This window comes from Protopterus annectens, chromosome 6.part0 (assembly GCF_019279795.1).
Source record: "Protopterus annectens isolate FY-2018-M chromosome 6.part0, PAN1.0, whole genome shotgun sequence".
In the NCBI taxonomy this organism is placed as follows: domain Eukaryota; kingdom Metazoa; phylum Chordata; order Ceratodontiformes; family Protopteridae; genus Protopterus; species Protopterus annectens.
Window position 1 is genome coordinate 1,153,741,783 of NC_056737.1, and position 25,794 is coordinate 1,153,767,576.

The window sequence follows — 25,794 nt, forward strand, 5'->3', positions numbered from 1 at the left end:
GACTTAAACTTGAGTATGAAATAACAACATGAAAATCTTATAAGAAAACATGCCTGAGTAAACTGGAAAGAGTATAGTGGAAATATACCAAGGGCATCCATGGATGTGAAAATTTAACTTATAATGAAAGACTAAAATATCTGAACTCATACAGTGTCTCATATAGATATATTACAGGAGAACTTCTTCAGGTATATAAGGCATTTACAGGCAACTACCTGTGAGAATGTTTGGAGTTATCAAAAAGTACTAGAGAATCATCAGACAACCTATGTAGAAGGCTCTATAGGAATGAGAAGTGTACTAATTGGTTGTCTGAGAAAGCAGCTGATGCATGGAATAAGCTACCAAATTACATCAAAGCAAGCACTAGTTTAGATATTTTAAGAACAGTCTTGACACTTATTATGGGAACAAGTGTTTTGCCATATTGGCAGACTAGAAGGGCATTAATGCCTGTGCTTGAAATATCTGTATGTATGTATGTATGTATGTATGTATGTATGTAAGGGCAGTTAACCTAGTACTTGCATATGAACGTATGAACCTCTTTAGTAAGATGAAAATAACTCATGCTGAGAAATACATTTCTCCAGGCCCCTTTACTGCAAATGCTGGTATAGCAGCATTCTATAGCAAGGGTTAATGAGCTTTTCACTTACTTATTAATTATTTAGCATTTATGCCACTGACTTTTAGAAGCTGGGCATAGCATAGGATACTTGTGGCTAATGATTCCTGCTATCCTAAAGCCCATTTTCATCTAAGGTAAGTCAGCATAGTGCGCAACATGGGGTTACCTTTAGTACAAAGGGCATTTCCTAGAGCCAGCTGTTGAGGATTGTGCAGACAGCTTAACATATTAAGGTGCTGATGTTTAGGAATCATGTAGTTATATAGGGGTCTATGAAACATTAAGCGGGGCTGAGGGGTAGTAAGCTCTAGCTGGACTCTTTCACACAGTAAATAAATAGCTACAATAATAACATTAATAATAGTAACAGTAATAATAATAATAATAATTATTATTATAATAATGATGATGATAATAATAATAATAATAATAATTATAATAATAATAATAAAAGTGTTAACCTATTGGCAGATAATGTATGGTCTGTCTATTGCTGGATTTGGTAAGAGGTGAAAGCATGAAAGGAGTGGGGCCTGGTCAGGGGTCAGCTGAAAGGTAGGCAGTCCAGTAGGAATGAAGGAAGCAGCACTGCTTTATGATATGTCACAAAGTGAAGACGGAACAGGTAAGCAACTTCTAGTTAGTCAGTTTTCAAGTACCAGCTGGGTCAAACCAGGGGTGGCCAAGGACACATATGGACTGCTCTCCATGCCTCGAGGGAGTCTTTCAAGCTTAATACAGATATAAGATGGACCTATTATTGCCTTTGGCTGAAGGATACCTAAAAATGGAAGCATATTACAAGTGATGGAATTTTATGATAGGGCAAATTCTCTAGTGCAAGATATGGTGAGAGATGATGTCGGCCCAGGATAGAGAATGAGTGTGCAGACCTGGTCAAAGAGAAGCCACAAGAAACCAACAACATCTAGGAGGCAAGCCAGCAATCAGTCAAGTAATATGATGCAGAGAAGCTACAGTGAGTATGCGATGGCAACTGAGGCAGGCACAGAGATGCCAAAGCCTCAGTTGTCATGAGATGCAGCAGATGATCATAGAGAGAGTCATTGTTTGGACAACTGTGAGTCAGCACAGAATCCGTAACAAGACTAGATGGAATACCTTAGCTAGGGTAGCTAGCATGCTGCTGAGGAAGGTTGGATCACACTCCAGGAGTTAGTGGGCCTGAAAATACTTAGGATTGGACTGAAGCATAAGAATCCTGACACAGGCAGAGGAAGCCTAGTACGGGTGATATTGGAGCTGGGTCTCTGCATTCCCATTATAGGAGCCTGGTGGACCCCAATTTGTGGGATGGCATGAAGATAACAGATATGGGGGTTGTAGGCATGGGTGCCCGCAGGCAGGTGCAAGGGGGTGCACTTGCACCCCCCCCCCTGGAACCGGCTGGCTGAGAAATTTATTTTATTTTAATTAAAAAAAACAACTTCTTTTTTTTTTTTTAAAGGGCGTTCCTCTTTAAGAATGCCCTTTGCATCCCGTCCAGTTGCACAGATGCAACAGGTGTTTGCGACCTGTTTTCATATTCTGTGTCTGTGCAACTTATGGTTTACAGCTTTGTCTTTCGCGGCTACCAGGAATTTGAATTCCAGAGGATGTATGGACTGCGGCCGTGCCGGACGAATGTAGAAGTGAGAGGTAGGTGTGTGCATGTGTGTGTTATAGTGTTTAAGAGATATGTGTGTGTGTAAGAAATAGTAGGAGTGTGTGGATGTAAGAAGTAGGTAGGGTGGTGTGTATGTGTGTATGTAAGAAGTAGGTGTGTGTGTGTTTGCAAGTAAGTGGAGAGTGGTTGGTAGAATTTTATCAGATTTGCTCCCTCCCCTCCTGTATTTACCTCAGTATATGGTATGATTTTACAAGAGAAGTCTCCAAAATGTTTTGGTTATTTTGTGGAATATTACCAAAGGCAAACAGATAATGAGGAAATCCCAGAAAGCCAGATTCACTAACATTGAATTGGATATGCTCCTCATATAGTAACTGTGGCAAATGATGCACATAATTGAGATGTTTCCCAAAATCCCAATAAAAAAGATAACCACTGCGAGACATATGATGGCATAAGCTCGATAAGAATCCTCAGTCAGGGGATAGAAAGGGTTCTTGAGCTGACGTCTCCTACTGCTGTTTGCAGAGCTAAATCCTGGAGTAACATCCACATTAATGTCAGATAATATTTGCAGCCCAGGTCTTTTGGTGTGATAAATGTTTAAATAATCAACAGAAGCATTAAGAGGTAATGGATGTGGAACAGCTCCCCACACAGTAGCCTCTGACTCTGTAGATGCATTCAGTCCTCTGTTTGTCAAATGATTATGCCAGCCCTGGTCTTTGCCTGCATACTAATGCAACACTTGCTGTTCTAGCCACTTTCTAAGGAGGTAGGGGGATGTATGTGTGCATACCTCTCAAATGTATAGATTTTCACAGAATGTCCTCATTTTTGCCTTATGTTTTTGGTCTGTTCTTCATAAAAATTCTGTTTATTTTTTATGGAAAAATCACTGAGTTTCAGACATATCCTTCAGAAAATGTATTGTAATACAAATCCTATTACTCTAGCAACTTTCTAAATGTGTCCCTAGTTTTAGGTCTTTGTCCCCAACATTATAACAGGCTTTGTTCAGATTTCTTGTGCTAAAACATTGAGAGGTAGTGTGTATGTTTGTGTTTCTGTGTGTGTGTGTGTGTGTGTGTGTGTGTGTGTGTGTGTGTGTGTGTGTGTGTGTGTGTGTGTGCGTGTGTGCAAGTGCGTGTGTGCGTGTGTGCGTGTGTGTGTGTGTGTGTGTAAGAGAGAGGTAGCATACCCTTCAGCTGTCCAGGTTTTTGCAGACTGTCCAGATTTTTGCCCCATATTCCTCCTAAAAAGGATTGAAGTTGCTAAATAATGGCAGACATTTGAGTTTTAGACATTATATCTTTTAGAAAAATGTATACTAACACAAATCCTGTTATTCTAGCAATGTTCTAAGTTCATAAGAGCAATATTTATAATCTGTCCCTATTTATTTTAGGCTTTGTCTAGATTCCTTGCACTAAGAGGTTGAGGTGTGTGTGTGTGAGAGAGAGTGAAATGCAAAGTTAGCAGGTGGAATTTATTTTCAAGTGAGTTTTCAAGGAAATGTGAGCTTCAAGGAAAAAGAAGTTTACTGCTGCTCATGCTAAGTCTGCTTAAAATGTGCAACTGTTTTGTTTAGCAAATGGTAACACTATTGTGGTATAGAGTTTTAAAGCAGTGTTAGTAGCACAGCAGGTAGAAAACTTGCATTTTGATGCAGAGAACATGTAGATTTGTATTTGAAGGGGGTGGGTGCTGCAGTCCTGAGTATGTCTTCCTTTGGATGAGATGCCTAGTAACTATGAACCTGTTTTTCAACTTGCCACCCATTCCCTATTGCAATATACCAGCTTACCATTTCTTTTAATGTAACATAGGCAATTTATTCTTCAAGGGCAACAGGCACTGAATTTGTAAATGAAACACTGAAATATAAAGTTGTTTTCTAGCAGCAACCTCTTCATTGGTTTCAGATGTCTTTAATGTGGAATTATTCACATGACTTTTACTTTTGCAGAGATTCTGCATATTGATTGATATTGGTGGATTGTATGACAGAAGTCTGAGTGGCCCTTTATGGTTGAAATGTTCTGAATTGGGCAGTTTGTCATTATTGGTTCATATGATTTGTTTCATTGCTTAAAGGAAAAATGTTCAGAACTATAAATTTAAAACACACTCTAACAAGTGGCACTGTGTTATACAAGGGATATAATTCAATTATTATATAGTGTCATTAGTACAATCAGGAAGGTGAATCAAAGAACTTTTGCATGGTTGTAAAAATGTGTGCAAGGAGCCTATAATTTGAAAACAGCCCAAAGATAAACTTACCCTGCCACTGGCCAGATGCATTTTCTTTGAATGTGGGTTTCAATGCTGTTTCAGTGAACGTGGTTTTCAAAGGTAGAGAAGATTTAATGCTAAGTCTGTTTTCATTGTAAGACTATTGCTTTGCTTAGGTTTAGTAAATGTCTGTCAGTGTTTGTGCTATAAAATTTGAAATAAAAGTTGTACATTTAAATCCAAATATCTGTAATCATTGTAGAAGTAAAGCATAAAACAGTATGCACACTGAGAGATTTGAATAGTGTTTATGGCAAATGGGGAGAAATAGCCAAGTAATGGGACACTGGAATGGCTGTGTGGGTGGGGATGCATGGGCAGGGGGTGTTGTGTGGGTGGGGCTCTGGGTTTGCACCTCCCTGCAAAAAATCCTGCGGGCTCCCTTGGTTGTAGGTACAAGCAGAAGGCGCCTATCAGACATAATTAATGAGTGTTGCATCTTAAGATGACCATTAGCAGTCAAGGAAAAGATTTGGAGAGGCAACTACATTGACGCATTCAATTTGATTGATGTCACAGAGTGCAAAGGATACTTAATGCCAATGTGCAGGGCAATAAGAATCTTATGCAAGTGCTGACAGTACTAGGTGGGGGTAAGTTGCTGAAAGAGAGGGTGTGGAACTGGGATAACTGGGTGAGGGGGGTTGTGCACCTTATGGTCATCACACAGAAGAATGACCCAAGGCTGGGGTTACCCATGCTGGCTTCCTTTGTGACACTGAGGGATGCACAGAGATTAAGGGAGATATATCATGGCTTTGCTTTGTCCAATCATTTCTTAAACTAAAAGCAGTGGATAGGGCTCTACAACGGGAGTCAAAGCACAATGACATGTGTTGGCTCCATGAAAAGTCTACAGCTTCCATGGGCAGGCCAGCAAGAAGGGAAGCAGGCTAATGGGGCATAATGGGCATTCATCACAAGAAAATGCTGTTGGCCAACATGCCATTTAGCACACCTATGCATTAACTCCTCAGGAACCCCCCAGGCCTGCACTGCAAGGCTTTTCAGGACAATTTTAGGTGCAGTGAGGTGCATGATGGTGGTGACTTGTTTCCAAATGGGACACTAGCTCAAATGGCAGGAGATTCAGAAGGGCAGCAGGTGACTTCTGAGGAAAAGCTGGTCTGGCCTTCAGGCCAGGGGAGTGGCATACCCCAATCATTAGTGATGTGTTACAGCAAATGCTGGCTAGCTACCTGGACTGGGCGGCAGCTTACCAGCTTTGATTGGGCTTTCTAGACATCTTTAATATTAAAGCTTGTCAGACCCTTCAAACAGAAAAATAAAAATAATCCTACTCCATCTCTTGACAAAGACCCTCAAGAGATTGCCCAAGCATTTAATATTCACTTTATTGAAACCATCAGTAAACTTCTCATTGATCTGTCTTCACAAACCAATAAGTCCACAAATAGTTTTGAAAATTATACAAATAATTTCTATCTTAAGTCAAACACATACTCCCCCTGCAAATTACAACTTAAACAGTATTCACTCTACTCCTACTTTTACTGTACAACCATTGCCCACCTGTCTAGTGCATAAAGTGTTAACAAAGCTAAAACCATGCTCCCTTTCAGCTGATGGACTCCTGGCAGAATACCTAAACCTCATTGCTGATGCTATAGCATACCCTGTCAGCATTAATCGATCTGTCTCAGAATCATATGTACCACAACTCTGGAAAAATTCCATTATAGCTCCCTTACATAAAGGTAGTAACACCAGTGACCTTTCTAATTACTGGCCCATCTCCATACTCTCTCCTCTATCTAGAATCCTAGAAAATGTATACATTCTCAATTGCTAAAATCTCCAGCAATAACTTACTTGCACCCACCCAACATGGCTTTCGCATAGCTCAAGCACAACCACTGTCCTACTTTCATATACCAACAATGTTAATAGAGCCTTGCATGCTGGCTTACTAACTTCAGTTATATTACTTGACCTATCAAAGGTTTTTGATATAATGTCGCACCCATAACTATTATTATATCTTGAATCCTAAAAGTACTCCCCACATTCACTGGCTTTGTTTGCCAACTACCTCGGTAACAGGAAGCAATCAGTTAAATAGCAAAACAGTCCAAATATCTAACCAGTAAAACTGGAGTTCTCCAGGGTTCTATTCTTGGGACTCTGCTTTTTAACATATTCCTTAAGAGTTCCTATTAGATGACTGAAGATGCATTCTTTCGACTGCGTCATGGTCGAACTTGAAAAGACGAAAAGGCAAAATGACGAAGCCGCATATAAGCAAATTCTTTCCCTGGGAAAGAAATCGCTTGGCCGCATCAGTTACTTTGCCATTTTCGTCACTGTAGTGGGATCTTGGAATTGGTATATTTAAGTAGGGGGTGTGGGGGCACAGCCCCCCATGTCAGGGGGTGTGGTGGCAAAGCCCCCCACTTTATGTCATGTTTTAAGTGTATTATTTATTTATTTTTTGGAACAGCGATTTTTTTTCCCTTGGAAAAAAAATCGCTGTCCTAAGCGTTCAAGTTTGTAAGCTTTTGCTTATATGGGGTCGATAAATCATCGTTCGCTTTGCTCAGCGTTCGATGATTTAATATAGACCCTTCCTTAACAATCTCCATAAAGCATCCCATCTCAGTACACTCATCCAATATGCTGATAATTCTACAATAATCACTTCCTCTAACAACCTGCCTGATGTACAAAAGTTAAGAAAAAAGTCTTTAAATCTATCGAATCCCGGCTAAATGACACACATCTTCTACTTAATCCAAAAAAAAACAAAACTCTTACAATTTTCATCCAAACCTCTAACTCAAAGACTTTAAGATCATCTCACAAAACAATACTGAAACCGAGCTAGTAAAAACATCAAAACTATCGGGTATTATAATTGATGACAAACTCTCCTTTTTGAATCATATTCACAACACAATTAAAAAGACCCATTTTAAACTTGGCAAGCTATGCAGGCATAAACTTTATTTAGATTTGCCCACCAAATTAAAACTAACAGTTTGTTCCTCCCTTTCTTCCTCTATGGAAACCTCATTTTCCTTAACCTTCATGCATCTCTCGTGAATAAACTGCAGTCATGCTACTACAAAACAGCAAAATTTGCCTCCAACATGCCAACTCACACACATCATTGCCTGGCCATAAAGAACTTAAACTGGTTTGAATTCCCCCAATACCTGCACTACACCCAAATAAATCTCACCCACAAATTACTATATAACCCAAATTATTGCCCCTCACTTTAGACTATGCTACAAACATATACCCCAACCAACAATCTCAGGTCTGCTAATAAGCAGCTTATTGCCAAAGTGTGGAATGGTCTGGCTTCCTCCATTACTCAGTTAGACTCCATAATAACTTTCAAAATTGCCCTAAAGCACCATTTCCTTAATAATCAAATCTGTTCTTGTACACACTTTCCCAAGCTACCATAAATAAATTGCATTCACTACTTACTTCCATCAAGGACATAATAACTTGCCTCCATCTCTTTTCTACTTCTGTATTTTGCTTTATCTCAAGATATTATCCCACTAAAAGCTACTTTGAACTACATTGTCAGCTTAATGCAGTCTCTGTTTTATGTAACTATTTAAATTTATGACTTAAAATAAACCCAATGGACATGAATGCTTTTTGAATTAACACTTGACGTTTATATAATTCACATTAATTGATACTGGTTGTCTTGTTAATATGTTGTTTACACAATTTATTATATTTTAACTGTAATTTTGGAGCTTTTCCCCCTGGGCCTCCAATGAAAATGGGTCTCTGACCCAGTGGACTTTCCCGGTTAATAAATGTCAATAAATAAATACAATGAACACGCACAGGAATCTGTCTAGTTCCAACCCCACCATCATGAGTGTTGAGGAAAAAAACAGCGAAACTGGTGATCTTAAAACTTCATTGACTAGTTTTGTTTACATGTTTTAATGTTATTCTTCTTGTAAACTTCAATAAACTATATATATATATATATATATAAACCACATGTACTGATGTAGATTGTCATGGAATCCTACACTGAAGAAGTTCCAAACTTAACTTTAGGTATTCCATTAGATAACATTTGATGTGAACTGAAACAGCACCCTGAGTGCAGACTTGGGATTGCCAGCAGCATCTGGTCTAGGTTCATAGCTGAATACTAGGCTAACTGTTATAAAGGGTTATTTTTAAGCTTAGACAATAACGTGAGATCAGAATCAAACCTTGTACCTTATGTTTATGAGGGGAAGACCTTAACCATTATGCCAAACCTGGTCCTTCTACTTATTAGTCAACTATGGCTATAAATACTACAAAAGGTATAATGGATACTAATTTATCTGCTCAGTCTTTGCAACTTGTTTCTTTACCTCTTTATTATATTTTCAGTTACTTTATTTATTTATTTAAAATTTGTTGAGTGGGTCGAGCACTTATCACAAATGTCCAATTTCAGTCTCACTGAATACACAGAAAGTCAGAAGGTAACCATTTGAAATGGCAAGACGCACATTAGCAAGTTCCATAATGCTGAAACTGAATGGCCAAACAAAAATGAAGATGGACATCCCCTTTTCTCCAAGGTATGGCAATCTTTGAGTATAGATAAGTCTGGGGGTGGAGGTCCTAGGAGCTTGCCCCCATGAAAATAAGTTTTGTTATGTTAGGGAGTTAACTAAGAATTACATTTGGTGAGAGATAGTAAGAGGGTAATGAAAATGCATATCAATAAAGTACCCTTGTCAGCAAACACAAATGTAAAGCGTATATATAATGGCAAAACATATTATTTACAATAAATCAAGAGAACCGCCATCTTGGATTACTATCCGAACTACAACCGGTGTATGTCTGAGAACAGCAGCAATGGGATGTGCATCAGAAGTCATTTTCAATAAAGAAAACATCCAATAAAAAGTTGATGAATTTACATTGAAGAGGTGAAACCTCAGTCATGTAGAACTCATTGAGTACTAGGTTAGCCTCTTACGCACTAGTGACATTTTATCTGAATACATTGTTTATCAGAAACTTTAAGTCCATAAAACAGAGCAGCAATGAAGGAATAAAATAAAACTTACCCAGCCCCATATTGCCATCTTGTCTTTGTCAACAAATCCAAAATCTATAAACTTTCTAGGAAAACAAAAAAAATATTACATGTATATAATTCTGTTTATTTTGCATGACAAAATATTCACTAATAAAACTTTTACAGATGCACCAGCTAGATGGTTAGTAAACTTTTTCAACCTTATTAATTGATTCATACAACTGATTCCACTGTGATGTGTCTCATCACATGGTATATATTTCATAGGTTCATAGATTAGTACTAAGCTAACTGCCCTTGCCAGCCATTTTAAGTCTAGCCAATTATCCCTTGTGAGACTCAAACCCTGCACCTTGTGTTTGTAAGGCAAACACCTTAACCATTAGGCCACCCTCCCATCATTTACATGCAATTAATATAAACTGGACAAAAACTTGCAGCCAAACATTTACCATTTAAAAACTGTCAAGAGTTCTTTTCAGTGCTTTAATGTTAATAATGTCTAAAGGTAGGAATAACATTTTGTAATAGGAATGATAATATTTGGTGATATGTTACTATGCAGTAATATTTTGAGTTTTTGTTTAGTGAAGTAATGAAATTATAAATCTACATCATGCCTGTGCTCTAACAACACTATCCATCAATCAGTGAAATTTAATTAATGAGTTTATTCTAACTGTAGTAGATAAAAGCAGAACATATTCAGAGAAATAAATGACAATACAAATGTCACAAAAAGTATGTCATGTCATCTAAAGATTACTTTTTGAAAAAGAGAATTAAATAACATCTTAAATCTGCAAAGGTAATGAATTCCACAGAAGTGGACCTTGACAGGAAACATGAATGGCACACAAGGCCTGCATGCTGGAAATCACCAGCAGCCCTACAGTAGCCAACGAGGCAACTGAGTTGGCTGATATGGAACCAACAGCTTATTAAAAGAATTCAGTCTGAAGTTATGTGAGACTGAATACTACAGTAATAATACCTGGTATGTCATCCCTGAAGCCACCAGAAACGACGGCTGCCCCACAAGTACAGACAAAGTAAGACTGTAAGGCACATCGCCTGGGGGCGGCATCAGGAAGCACCAGGGTTACACGGAGAACAACTGATGGATACTGTCAGATAAACAGTTATCTGGTGGCAATGGAGACTCATTTGGTTTGTTTTCTTAAGATGAAAATAAGATGTTTTGACAAAAGCTATTGCTTGCCTCTTAATAAAACAGTTGCCACTGAATACTACTACAAGATGTTGCAACTATAGCATATACTGTACAATATTATCCACGTAACCGTAGTTGTAGTTATTCGACTGTACAATATTATCCATGTAACTGTGGTTGTAGTTATTTGACTGTACAATATTATCCACGTAATAGTGGCTGTAGTTATTCTACAGAGGGTTAGATTGCAGCTGGAAAAAGATTACCAACTTAGGGAAAATGGAAACAGTTACTGAAGAAGTTAAGATCCATCAGGAAGCAGGAATGAAATATCTAGCATTTAAAGTCTGAAAAGCATTGGATGAGATAGTGTACCAACCACCAGGAAAAAAAATGAGTTGAAAAATACATTATATTCCACTAATGGAGTTCTGGAAGTTTGCACTGTAACTTCCAATGAGTGGAGCCTAAGCTTTTTGATAAAATCAAATTATGTTCTCATTATTTCAAACAAATGTTCATATTTCTGGAGCCATAATGATTACTAAACAGATGTAAATGGCAAACATTTTTGCACAAACTATTCTTATACTGGTGGCATTCTTTAGAGTCTCGGTCTTAAACTGGATTTTATACGTAACAGTAAGCAAGCTAACTATTAAATGTAGAATACTTTGTAAACAACTTACAATATCTCAGGAACAACTCAAGTTACATGCTATCAGATGCATTTTGTTAATCCAGATGAGAGCTTTCATAGGAAGCCAAGCAATCATTTAGATATTTAAAGAAATATGAAATTTGTGATAATATAAATAAATATTATGTGAACAACAATATCTTTTTACCTACACTAGACAAAAAGCCACATTTTAGTATAGTTGAATAGTCCATCATATAACCTTTAAGGGGAAATCTTTCAATAATGTGTATGCAGCATGGTTTTGGAATTATTAATGCAAATATAAATTGATAGAATTAGACACCTTCAGGTGTCAGTAGGATGTAACCAGAGAAACACCTGGAGGCATCACTAAGCTTTAATGAAATAAGTGTCAGGGAAAGCTGGAATACAGGATAGGAGGACAATAATCTCTATACAAATTACCATGCTACCAAGGATTTTTTAAGTGACTTACCATAGTCCTATTCCAGTTAATAATTTGCCACCATACTGCAAGAGGCCCAAGGGTCCCCTGGGTGAGAAAATATGATGTCTTCAGATTTTAATCTATAAAAGTTGGTTGGCTAAGGTATGGTCAGCATATCTGACAGAGGAAACCGAGGAATGAAGGCTCAATACTATGACCACCTTAGCACACCACCATGACCACTGAGCAATAAAATCACAACAGCCAGAATCCAAACCACTTTAATAACTCCGATGTCTCGGCAAACTGCCTTACAAGCTACTATATTAGAGAATGTAGAACATACTCAGCATGGAACTGGGGATATAAAAAATAAATTATAGTTTAAAGAATCCATTTACATTTTGAAATGTAACACTTTATTTCCACATGGATTGAACTTAGAATGTAACTGGCATTTTTTTATTCATTAATTGATGTCAATATTTTTTAATTGAATGTAATTAGTTTTAATTATGTTTGCATATATAGGCAGGTTTTGTACAAGCGTTTTTACTCCTTCAAGGCAGTTTGCCAAGACGTCAGAGTTATTAAAACGGTTTGGATACTGGCTGTTTGTGGTTTTATTTCTCAGAGGAATGAAGAGTGTCTGACAAAGAGTGAGTCATCATCAGAGTAGATTAGTTTCATCTCTCTTTGACAGCAGTAAAGAGTGGGAAATAAAGAAATATGAGGAGTGGTCTACTAACAACTGCTACAGAGGAGATTTATTAAGGTAGGAATTGTTTGAAGGAAAGAAGGAACCTGGTGGAACAGCCTGAAATAAATTGGGAGGAGTGGTCTGAGCAATGCAGTAAGGCATTCCTTAAATGGATGGTTGATAAAATCAGTGAAAAATAAGTAGATGCACAATGGTGTTGGGCAGGCCAACATTTTTGACACACATCCATACAAGTAAAAACTGAGATTCCGACTAAAGAAGAAGGAATAAAGCAGATTCAGAATTGTCATTTCACAGCTACTTCTCTCAGTAATACTGATATTATAATATCATACAATCCAGGTTAGACAGCATGATAGGGAAAATTATACCCTGGTGGGGGCAGAGAAAATTCATTGAGGGGAGAAATTCAAGAAAAAAACTAACAGCTGATAGTGTTTTGGATGTTAATTTAAGGTAGAAGAAACAGAAGCAGGAATAGCCTTTTTTAAACAGAAGAATATTTGTCTCAGTGGAATAGATTTTTTTTCATACTGTAGATTTAGAATAGATATAGGAGAAATTTGTAGTGGATGGATAAGAGGACTATAGTCAGCATTCTGACATTAATATAATTATAAATGAGGAACTGACAGGACCAATGAGGGAGAACAGAAGTATTAGGATGTCTGTTCTCCCCAGTTTTGTTTGCTTTTGGTACTAGTATGAGATATGAAGACGATGGTTCATAGGTTCATAGGCAGGTACTAGGCTATATGCCCAAAGGCATTTATAAGCCTAGCCAGAAAGCGTGGGCTTTCGCCGCCCCCCTTAGATGAGTTCCCTGTGCCTCTGTCCAGCAGAGCCACTGAAGTGATCCCCGGGGTAAACTTTCTGTTTCACATCCACTCGTCAAGGTTTCTCTTGAAGAGTGTTAGCTAGGAGCTCTGCCTAATATAGATTGGAATCTTGTTCCAGAGCATGGGAAGTCTCTGGGACAGGAATCTATCCTTCCAGCGCATCCTATTTATTGTTGTGGTGAGGTTTAGATCCCTAGAGCATGTGGCTCGAGGGGATAAGGTTTTCTTTAGGTGGAGCATGTCCATCAATTCTGGGTTGGACATGGCCTTGTATGTCAGGCAGAGATCACCTCTGAGTAGGTGGTATGCAACTGAATACAGCTGGAGTTTCTTCAGTCGAGCTGCATAAGGCATCTGCTTGAGGCCAGTGATCCTCTTGGTGAGGTACTTCTGTGGTCTTTCCAGCTGTTGCAGGTGTCTAATAAGGTACATCCCAAATGGGGCATTGTACTCTATGATGGGTCTGATGAGTGATGAGTAGAGGGGTATAATGACTTATTTTGATCTTGATGTGAACCCCTTTGTGATTAGGTGGGCCACATAGAAGGATTTTCTAACCACTTTGTCAATGTGATTATCAAAGGAGATATTACTATCTACTTGGGTCCCCAGATCCCTTATTACGTCTTCTGTATTTAGGAGACTACTACCTATGTGGTAGTTTATGGGTACTTTGTTTTTTCCAAAGGGGATGACTATGCACTTTTTGACATTTCGCTTGAGGCCATGATTTTGACACCAGGTATCTGTCTCAATGAGACCCTTTTGGAGGATGTCTGTGTCAGCTGAAGAGTCAATTATAGCCCCTAGTTTGCAGTCGTCTGTGAACTTGGTCAGCCATAGTCCTCCTGTGCTTGCCTGTACCTCTGAGATGTATATGCTGAACAGGAGGGGTCCTAGGACTGAGCCCTGGGGAACACCACATGTATCGGGTTTAAAGTCGGACCTAGCTCCCACAACTCTCACCATGTGGGTTCTGTCCGTGAGACAGTTGGAAACCCATCTTGTGATGTAGGGGTTTATGTTCAGGCTGGTGAGCTTGTCTATAATACCAGAATGGGGAATGGTGTTGAAGGCCTTTGCGAGGTCTAGCTAGGCTGTGTGTACCACCTTTCCCTCGTCTATAGCCTTGTTAACTGTCTCAAAGAAGTCCACCAGGTTTAGGAGGCATGATCTGCCCTTAATAAAGTCAAACTGGGTAGGGTCCAGTGTTTGGAGGTTCCCAATGTCTCTGTTAATGAGTTCCATGATGATGCGCTCCATAGCCTTGCAGACCAAGCTAGTCAGGCTTATAGGTGATAGTTCCCAGGGTCTGCTGTGGCTCCATCTTTGTGGAGTGGAATAACAGTTGCTGTGCTCCACTCTATGGGTACATAGCCTGTGGAGAGGCTGAGTTTGAACAGTGTGTTTAGGTGAGGGGTTAGTTCATCTTTGAGCTCGTGTAGGACGCAGCCTGGGACACCGTCCGGTCCCATTGATGCTGTGTTTTTGGCTTTGTAGAGGGCTGTTTTAACCTGAGTGTCTGTGATTTCAGGGGCTCTACATTCTTCTGATATGGCCCTTTTAGGGATGAGAGGGTGGTGAAGTTTGCACTGAACCTGTTTGCCAGGATGTTGGTGATATCGGTCGGTTCAGTGTATTTTGTGCCATTCTGCACTAACTCCGAGCAGATCTGAGCATTGCCACTTAGATTCTTGACATAGCTAAAGAATGCCTTGTGGTTATCTTTGGAGTCCTTGGCATTTTTTCTTTCGAAGCTCATCTTGGATGATTTTATGAGGGATCGTAGTTTCTTGCTGATCCCTCATAAAATCATCCAAGGTGAGCTTCGAAATTTTTCCCTTAGAAGCTCTACTCAGTCTATTTAGCTGTATATATTAGCACTTGTTTTCGGAACTTCTATCCTTAGCAAGCACTCATAATAAAACAAGCACTCTTACCCTAAAGTAAGCACTACAGGCATCCACTACCCCCTGTGAATACCCACTTCCCTTAAAGGCACAACACTCCTTATAATATTCTAGTATGTCGAGTGGTAGACCACTAGCATCCTCTCTTGTTCAGCTGGTTAATCTGGGAATCTTAAGACAATGTTACAATTGTCTCATGTACACAGACAACCCTCTCCTCCTTCCTACTAACACATATATTTGTGAGAGATGCAACTATATAGCCAGACTGGAGGCTGAACTCTCTCAACTCAGGACTGGCAAGACCAGACAGGAGGAGATGGTACCCACACCCAAAGCAAAACCAGTCACACATAAAACCACCACTACTACAAACCAAACACATAAGAACACAAAGACATACTCGAGGCTCTTATAAAAACTTACCAAAACAACAGAGGCCTCCAAAGCAGACACCCAGAAATACACCCCACAAAACGCAACACCTACAACACATACCTCAAGCAACAGGTGTGTCACACAATCACAGCCCCTAAGGCAAAACACTATGCCAGAGACATTAGTAATAGGTGACTCTATAGTCAGACACACCGACGTTCCACTTACCAGGCTGAATAAGGAGAGGGTAACGGTGAGCTGCCTATCGGGAGCTAGGATCCGCCACATTACACACGCACTCAGGTCACTCCAAAGCAAGTACAAGTATGATTCAGTCATTGTCCATGCGGGTGTGAATGACCTGAGACGTACCTCCCTGGACTACATGAAAAGAGACATTGAGGAGATCTCCGATTATGTAGCCCAGACTGGTATGACCCTGACCCTGAGCAGCATCCTGCCTTCACCAAGAATGATGCCTCAGTACAAAGACAAAATGATCAGTTTTAACAATTGGCTTAATCACTGGTGTCATTCTAGGGGATCCAATGTCTGTCAGCCTGGGATGACATGCTGGACAAGCCACGTTGCTTAAGGGATGGCTTGCACCTGTCACCACTGGGCTTCCGGATACTGGCCAAGGCTCTTGCCACCCCATAGTGCCTTTTTAGGCAATGCTCAAAGGACAAATCAACCTCCATAAAAACAAAATGGAAAAAATTAAGGGTAATGCTGCTCAACGCCAGAAGTCTAAATCTCAAGATGCAGGCACTCGAAGCACTTCTCAGTATGGAGAACATCGATGTCTGTGCAGTAACTGAAACCTGGTTCAAGGCTCCTGAGAGCACTCCAGCTACCAGGCTATACCTCATATCATGCGTTTGCCTCAAGTTCCAGGCCGAACCACAAAGGGAAGAGGGGTGTCCATTTTCATAAAGGACACCTACACCTCTCGATTGGTGGCTACCCATGAAGCATCAGAAACCATACAAGTTTTACTCACCATAGGCAAAACTGCCATACAACTGGTCGCATGTTATAGAACACCCTCCCAATCCCAGGAATCCCATCAAGCATTCCTGAAAACACTGGAGGATATGAATGTCACACCAAACACCATCATATTGGGTGACTTCAACTACCCCAACATAGACTGGGCCCACTATTCTAGCCCTAACACCCTAGCCCAAAGATTCCTGGAATTCATAAACTCAAATGCTATGGAGCAACTGGTCACTTCTCCTACGAGGATAGATAATATACTTGACCTGATTATCACAAACATGGGGTCCAAATGCTCCGCACCGGATATAAACCCCTCACTAGTAAGATCTGATCATAAACTGATCACGTTGGATGTACATATCCCACCCCCACCCCCAGAACAAAAGACTACAGTGAAAAACTTTTCAAAAGCTGACTTTGCGCTCCTTAAGTCAGAAATGATATCCTTTAAGCCTACTGGGTTAATGGAAACCACATCCCAAAATGCTGAATCCTTCACAAAAGCCTTCTACGGACATCTCCAAGAATGCATGGATCAAGCAATCCCAACTAAAATCAAGACCCTCTCCACCAAGGGAAAATGCCCGGTTTGGTGGACCCTGGCTATAAACAAACTGTACAACAAAAGAAGGAAGCTACTGCAGGACAAAGCCAAATCCCACAAGGGAAAGGCTTCCCTGATCAGCACAAGTAAAAAACTACGTTCTCTCATAAAAACATCTAAAGCAAACTTTGAGAAAAAGATTGCCAAGGATACCAAAGACAATCACAAGGCCTTCTTCAATTATGTCAGAACCTTGGGAGGAAATCCTCAGATATGCTCTGAGTTAGTACAAAATGACAAAAAATTCACTGACCCTACCGACATTGCCAATATTCTGGCAGATAGGTTCAGTGCAAATTTCTCCCTCCCTCACCCCTAAAGATGAAGTAATTATCCCTGCTGAATGTAACCTACCTGTCATCACAGACATACAGGTGAAATCAGCACTCAACAAGGCAAAAAACACAGCATCTATGGGACCCGATGGTATCCCCGGTTGCGTGTTACGTGAACTTCAAGATGAACTAAACCCGCCCCTAAGAACGCTATTCAATCTTAGCCTCACTACAGGATATGTACCTGAACACTGGCGCACAGCAACAGTGGTCCCACTCCACAAAGGGGAAATTCTACTGACCCTGGTAACTACCGCCCCATAAGTTTGACCAGCCTGGTCTGTAAGGCTATGGAAAGAATCATCATGGAACTCATAAATGGCGACATTGGGGATCTGCAGACCCTTGATCCCACCCAGTTCGGTTTTGTAAAGGCAGATCCTGCCTCTTAAACCTGGTTGACTTCTTTGAGACAGTCACTAGTGCCATCGACGAGGGCAAGGCTGTCCACACTGCCTACTTGGACTTGGCTAAGGCCTTTGACACGATACCACACTCTGGCATCATTGACAAGCTCAGCAGCCTAAATGTAAATCCATATGTCACAAGATGGGTAGCAAACTGGCTAAAAACAGAACCCATAAGGTTAAAATTGCTGGAGCCATGTCAGACTCAAAACCAGTCACGAGTGGTGTCCCACAGGGCTCAGTCTTGGGTCCACTCTTATTCGGCATTTACTTCTCAGATGTGAAAGCAAATATGGGAGGATTATGGCTGACAAAGTTTGCAGATGACTGCAAACTGGGTGCCATAGTTGATTCACCTGCTGACACACACATCCTACAGAAAGGTCTCACTGAAACGGACAACTGGTGCGGCAATCATGGCCTCAAACTTAACGCCAAGAAATGTATAGTCATCCCCTTTGGGAAAAACAAAGTACCCACAAATTATCACGTAGACAATAACCCACTGAATACGGAAGAAGTAATCAGAGACCTGGGGACTCAAGTCGATAGTGACCTCTCCTTTGACAACCATGTTGCCAAAGTGGTCAGAAAGACATTCTACCTTGCCCATCTCATCATGAAGGGATTCTCATCCAGATCAAAGGAGGTTATTGTACCTCTATATTCCTCCCTTGTCAGGCCCATGATTGAATATAATGCTCCATTTGGGATGTATCTCACCCGGCACATGCAACAACTGGAAAGACCCCAGAAGTACCTCACCAAGAGGATCATAGGTCTCAAACATGTGCCTTATCCAGCTAGATTAAAGAAACTCCAGCTCTATTCAGTAGCATACCGCCTGCTCAGAGGTGATTTGTGCCTAACATATAGGGCCATGTCCAACCAGGAATTGATGGACATGCTCCATCTCAAAAAGTCCAAATCCACCAGAACCACGCGAGCTAAAGATTTCAACCTCTGCACAAATATGAATAGGACATGCTGGAGGGATAGATTCATAACACAGAGGTTACCCATACTCTGGAACAAAATCCCAGTTCATGTGAGACAGAGCCCTTCATTGGCACTGTTCAAGAAAAATCTCGATGCATGGATGGGAGATCGCAAGTTTACCCCGGGAGTCACCTCAGTGTCACTACTAGACAGAGGTATAGTTTACTAAATAATGGGGTCCCACATGTGTCACTACTAGAGAGGCGCAACTATATAGTATGGGGTGGCGTAAGCCACATCACTGTTGGCTAGGCTTATAAATGCCCCCGGGCAGATAGCCTAGTACACTACTATGAAACTATGAAACTATGATACTGATCAGGGATGTCTTCCTTTCTTGGGATTTTACTCTTTTCTGTACTAGTTTCCTCCTTCTATTGTATAGCTTGTTTATGGCAGAGGTTCACCAGACTGGTTTCCTTTTCTTGGAGGTGTGAGTCTTGGTTTTGCTTGGGATAGCACGATCCATGCATTCTTGCAGGTGCCCATAGAATGCATTAATAAAGGATTTTGCAGCTTGGACAGTGTTATCCTTTAGCATGGGGGCTTTGAAACTTTCCACCTTGGCCTTAAGTAAGTGAAGTTTGCTTTTGAAAAGTTTTTCATGGTGGTCTCCTTGTCCAGGGGTGGGGGCAGAACGTGGATATCCAAAGTGATTTATGTTCAGATTTAACCAGCGAGGGGTTGAACTCCGGTGTGGAACACCGATCGCCTATGTTGGTGATGACCAGGTCCAATACGTTGCCTCCTCTGGTGGAAGTGTTGACCAGTTGATCTAGGGCATTTGAGTTTATAAATTCTAGGAATTGTTGGGTAAGGGAGTTAGTACTTGAGTAGTTCTCCCAGTTAATGTTTGGGTAATTGAAATCACCCAATATTAGGGTGTTCGGTAGAACCTTTATGTTTCCCAGTGTTTTCAGAAATGCATAATGGGGTTCCTGGGACGTGGTGGGTGATCTGTAGCAAGCTACAATTTGAATTGCAGTTTTGCCCATTGCTAGTTGCACGTGGATGATCTCTGAAGCATTGTGCTGTTCCACTAACCTGGAGGTGTGGGTATCCTTGATAAATATGGATACACCCCCACTTTTTATATTTCGGTCCAGGTTCTTTGGCCAAAATGTATGGTATGAGTTGCAGCCTGGTAGTGCTGGGGTGCTCTCTGGTGTAAATGAGAGAGGTTATTCTCATTTAGTCACAGATGAATGCATTCTAATCTTTAACAGTCTGGGGCCACATTATCAAAAGTATGAAGATTTTTAAAAGAAATTAAAAATATAAATATCAGGAATGTTAGGGTGCATTAACCATATCAGTGTGACATTCTAATAATATTCAGTACCTTCAACATTTCAGATAGATCTCAGACAGTGACACTACTTTACCACATCAGAACTGTTTAATTGCCATAAGGAACTCATGCATAGAGATAGACCTAATTCCACCAGTTGCTTCTGTTCTTGCCTTCTGAATTATGACATATCCTCTAACCTCAGGAATTCATGAAAGTATTCACTTCCTGAGAATGTCTTCAGTAAATGTGAATGTATCTTTACTCTTTCCTTAGGACAGTTGGGCGATGTTTTGCTCAATCTCCCTGAGTTGGTAAATGGTTCTTTAAGGCTATCTGAAAATCTTTCTCCACAGGTTTGTTAATCTGCTGCTATACCAGGGGCTCCAGCTGATGCCTTTTTGGCCTGAAAGCCCCTGTAAGACAGATTTGCAGACCCCTTTGCTAGCACTGCATGGAAAGCCTCTTTCACTGACAGGAAATGTTCCCTCAGTGCAGGTGTTAATCAACATCTCCTTTGGTTACTGCCATCAGAAGCATGACAGTCTTTTGGTCTCACCTGTTTACCAATGGCTTAACTTCTTAAATGGGGGCCATTTATGTTCCACATCCTCAAACTTCTCTGGTATGTAGTATAAACTCTTCTGGAGGTGGGAACTGAACTCACCTTACATAAATGCATCTGCTAGGCATTCACAGTACACCTTCATTACAAATTTGGATTTCCTGTGTCTGTACATCACTCCAAGTCATGTGACTAAGTGATGAGCAGCTAACAAATCAGGACCTCTCCTCATCACTGGATCTAGAACATATTGCTACAGATCTGATGGGATGACTGCAAACCCAATCACTGGACTTGCTGTCATGCTGTTTTTTTTTAACCAAATATTACTAGCGTTAAGTTCCAATATAGTGTTTTTTATGGGAAATCCTTGACTACCACAGAAATCTAGCAACAATTCATCATAGTGATTCAGCTCAGCCAAGCAGTTCCTTGCACTTGTGCAGCCCCATTGTGCCTTAACCAGTTCGTATATGAATGTTAAAGGCTTTCAATAGCATAACAGAGCCAGTGAGTGGTAGCCTGTTACACTGCAGCCCAATCATCTGCAGGATATTTAATAGTCTAAATATAAATACTAGGTGCATACACACAAAAATAAAAATTCAGCGTTTTCTTTGATGCATCTTACAGATTTAGGTGCCCTTTTTCATCTACTTGCACAAAATCCAGCTTCATGATATGAGGGTGAAGACTGGGAAGCATGTTTGCACATGTGGAGAGAAGCTTTGCAAAGAAGCAGCTACAGTGTAGGAGACATGCTACTTAGAATCAGAAGCCCAATTCTAAACCTGATGCTGTGTGTAGAAATAAGGTCAACTATATATTGCCAGTACATTCAGTCTCCTGTATGTGCCTCAACTCTTCTGCAACAGCATGATGAGATGCCATTTTCAGGTGTTTTTCACATTATACTGTTTAGAAAACACACACACACACATAAATATGCATATATACACATACATGCACAATACATGCATATACACGCACATGCACAAATATGCCCACACACACAACACACACATACATCTGTTGACACATGCATATACATGTGTATACATACACACACACACACACACACACACACACACACACACACACACACACACACACACACATGCCTCCCTCACACACACAGCACAAGAGCATACATGTACACATATACACACACATGCACAACATATGCACATGCATGCATGCATGTACACACATGTACAACATATGCGCATGCGCGCGTGCACACACACACACACACACACACACACACACACACACACACACACACACACACACACACACAAACATGCCTCCCTCACACACACAACACAAGAACATACATGTACACATATGCACACACATGCATGCATGCATATGCACACACATGTACAACATATGCACATGAGCGCACACACACACACACACACGCAACACAAGAGCATACATGTACACATATACACACACATGCACAACATATGCACATGCATGCATGCATATACACACACACGTACAACATATGCACATGCGTACACACACACACACGCACTCACACACACACATACACACACACAGATATAATATACACACGCACGCACGCACACACACATGCACACACACGCACACAGACACACACACGCACACACACACACACACACACACACACACACACACACACACACACACATTTTACATGCTTACCTTGCTGCTGAGATTTGGTCCTCTACTTCATAGGTTCCAAGCCTTCTGTAGATTGCATGCATGATTTGATCACCTTGATAACCGCTTCCTCTGCCATCAAAACTAGCTACTATAATCTTCTCGGTGCTTGCAAGGTATGTTGACCAGTTAAGTCTGAATCTTTTATCTACTTTTTGACTGCAGGGTCCTGCATATCTGTAGAAAAAATAAAGCCATCACTGAAGATACAATGCTTATTACTATAACATGGATTATGTACAGTTCTAAAGCTTAATGGTTGATGTTTAACTCTAAAGCTTAAGCCATCTTACATTCAATTAAATGAAGAAGTAAGCACAGTTGTCTCTCTCTTCCCCCTTTATCTATCTGATAAAAACTCTGCAAAGAAGCCTACAATGTTTCCCTGTGTCACCCAATACAAGCTTCCTAGTCCATAATGCTTCCAGGAAAATGTATGCTTGGCAGCCAGGTGGTCACACCACCATGTTAACTGAATCCCTCATGGCAATGATACATTCAAATAGGTATGGTCACATCTGTTCAGATCCCTGTTATTGGCTGGCTATGGGGTCTGAGGTGTGCTGTGCCCTAGCTTTTCCTTTTAATATACAGATGTAGGGAATAGAGAGACATGCTTACTGAAGCATAGGCAGGAGATGATGATAACCAAGGATATTTCTGTTACTGTTATTTTAGGACTGTGGTGTTCTGGTGACAGCAGTACTTACAGAATATGTGGATCCTTATATACACATCAATGGTACTTAGAATGTCTGCCTACAGCCTGGAACTCTATACTGACAGCCCATTTACATTCCAGAGTGTGACCCTCTTTGGATGAGATACTAAACTGAGGTCTCATCTGGCTGGCATTGTAGTACGCATGCGAATGTAAAAGTTTCCACTGCATTAATTGGAAAAAATGTACATAAAATTTCCAGTGCCCTGGCCAAATATCCCCCCAATCAGTATTTATACCACCTTAGATCTCCTCTGAAATGAGGCCTTTGGCCTACCAGGACTAGCAAAGTATAAATAAATAAACCTGCAGCATTACTGATTGTAATCTGCAGTACTTCACCAGAAAATCAAAACATTTATTAGAGACAAGACAAAAGTATGAAGCAAAATTAGGAACAGTTGAGAAGTAGTCTCCTCTGTATCCAACACACTTTGGTTTGTCATCATCAGAATCCTTCATATAGTGCAATGTGAAGTATGCTTTGCACATCTTTCTTTTATTAACAGCATCTCAGTTCCTTACACTGGTCTATATATAAGTGTATTGGGCATCAGGGATTTCTTTATTAATAAAACCCCTTCCTCATAACATATGCTGTTTACATGTTGCACCACTGTTGAAAGAGTGCGGACAGTAACTGAAATCCTTGGTGCTGTGGAACTATCAGTACAAAACAGATAATACAAACTAAGTCTGACCTTATGGAACCTTGAAACATTTCACCTTCCATAAGTTAAAGTGATTTTGGACTTCATATAACTTCATAGTTTCATCGGTGTTTAATAGGCTAATGACCGCAAGAGACTTTTTAAGCCTAGCCATGCATCCCAAATCTCTGACAAGTTCTTGTACCCTTTACAAATGTAAACAGGGGTTTGGGAGATTAAACATTTACAAGCAGGGGCCTGGGAGATGAACCATTTACAGGCTGCCTGCATCCATTAGAGCCATAGATGCCAAACCAGGGATGAATTTCCTGTTCTCAATCCAATTGTCCAAGTTACACTTCAGTTGGACTAGGGAGAAGCTCTGCTTCATATGGATGAAGAGCCTGTTCCAGAGAAGGGGTCATCTCTGGGATACACAGCTGGTCCTATTTACATCACAGGAAAAGTTTATGTCTTTAGAATGGGTAATTCTGGTGCTGATTGTTTTGTGGATATACAGGAGGTTCATCAGAGTGGTGTCTGACAATGCCTTGTATGCCAGGGATAGAGCTCCCCTTAACAGCCTGTAGGATACAGAATACAGGGATAGGGCCTTGATGTGGTCTGCATAGGACATGTTACTTACACCCTGTATTCTTTTTGTGAGCAACCTATATGGACACTCCAATTGTTGAATATGCCTGGTTAGGTACATACCAAAGGGGGCATTGCACTCACTGACAGATATGATGGATAATGAATACAGTGGAACAATGACTTCCTTGGACCTAGACACCATATCTTTGTTTATAAGTACCACAACATAGAATGGTTTCCTCACTGTAGACATGTGAAGGTCAAAGGCTAGATTACAGTCTCTGTGTATCCCCAAGTCCCTGACTACTAGGTCAACTTTTAGGGGTGTGTTGTCAATATGATGATTACCATGGGTGGATGACTTTCTGAAGGATAACTTTTATGTATTTCTTGGCATTCAGTTTTAGTCCATGGCTCTGACACCAGTTGTCTGTCTGTGTCAGTGGAGGATTCAATGACAGCTCCTAATGTGAGATCATCTGCAAATTTAGTCAAATGGAGGTCACTGACATTGGACTTGACTTCATAAAAGTAAATGCCAAAAAAGAGCAGTCCCAGGGCTGATTCCTGAGGGACTCTACTTGTGACTGGCCACTTAGTAGAGGTGGACTCCCTAGTTTGAACTTCCTAGGTCCTGTCTGTGAGCCAGCTGGCTATCCACTGAGTGACATAAGGCTTTCTACCTAACCTTATCCATGTGGGCTATTGTATTAAATGCCCTGGCCAGGTTAAGGTAGGCAGTGTAAACCATTCTGCCCTCATCCATTGCTTTTGTGACCTTCTCAAAGAAGTCCACCAGACGGAGTAGGCATGCCATGCCGTTGACAAAACCAAATTGGGTTGGCTCCAGTGTCTGGAGGTTTCCTATGCCATTATTGATCATTTCCATGATAATTCTTTCCACGGCATTGCATATGTGACTATTGAGATGTATGGGTCTGTAGTTTCCAGGTTCTGTAGATGGTCCACCTTTGTGCAGAGGAATGACTGTCACTGTTTTACAAGCTACAGTTAAATATCAGTTCTAGAGGGCTTAAGAGGTCATGTTTCATGCTATTTAGAAGGTAGCCAGAGATATTGTCTGGGCCCATTGATGCAGTGTTCTTGGCCTTAAAGAGAGCATTAAGGTCCTGTTCCCTAGTGATAGCAGGGCAGTTATATTTGACAGTATTTCCTGAGGGA

At 40.6% G+C, this 25,794-nt stretch overlaps 1 protein-coding gene across 1 annotated transcript in view; it reads right to left on the reverse strand.

Moving 5' to 3' along the window:
• LOC122804723 (dipeptidyl peptidase 4-like) overlaps positions 1–25,794 on the reverse strand; it is a 1,230,541-nt gene that overhangs the window by 260,014 nt on the left and 944,733 nt on the right. The window contains exons 20-21 of the mRNA XM_044074775.1: positions 22,627–22,821; positions 9,641–9,695 (exon numbers count right to left, since the gene is read on the reverse strand). Coding sequence (XP_043930710.1) covers positions 9,641–9,695; positions 22,627–22,821 — 250 coding nt within the window. The remainder of the gene's footprint in view (positions 1–9,640; positions 9,696–22,626; positions 22,822–25,794) is intronic.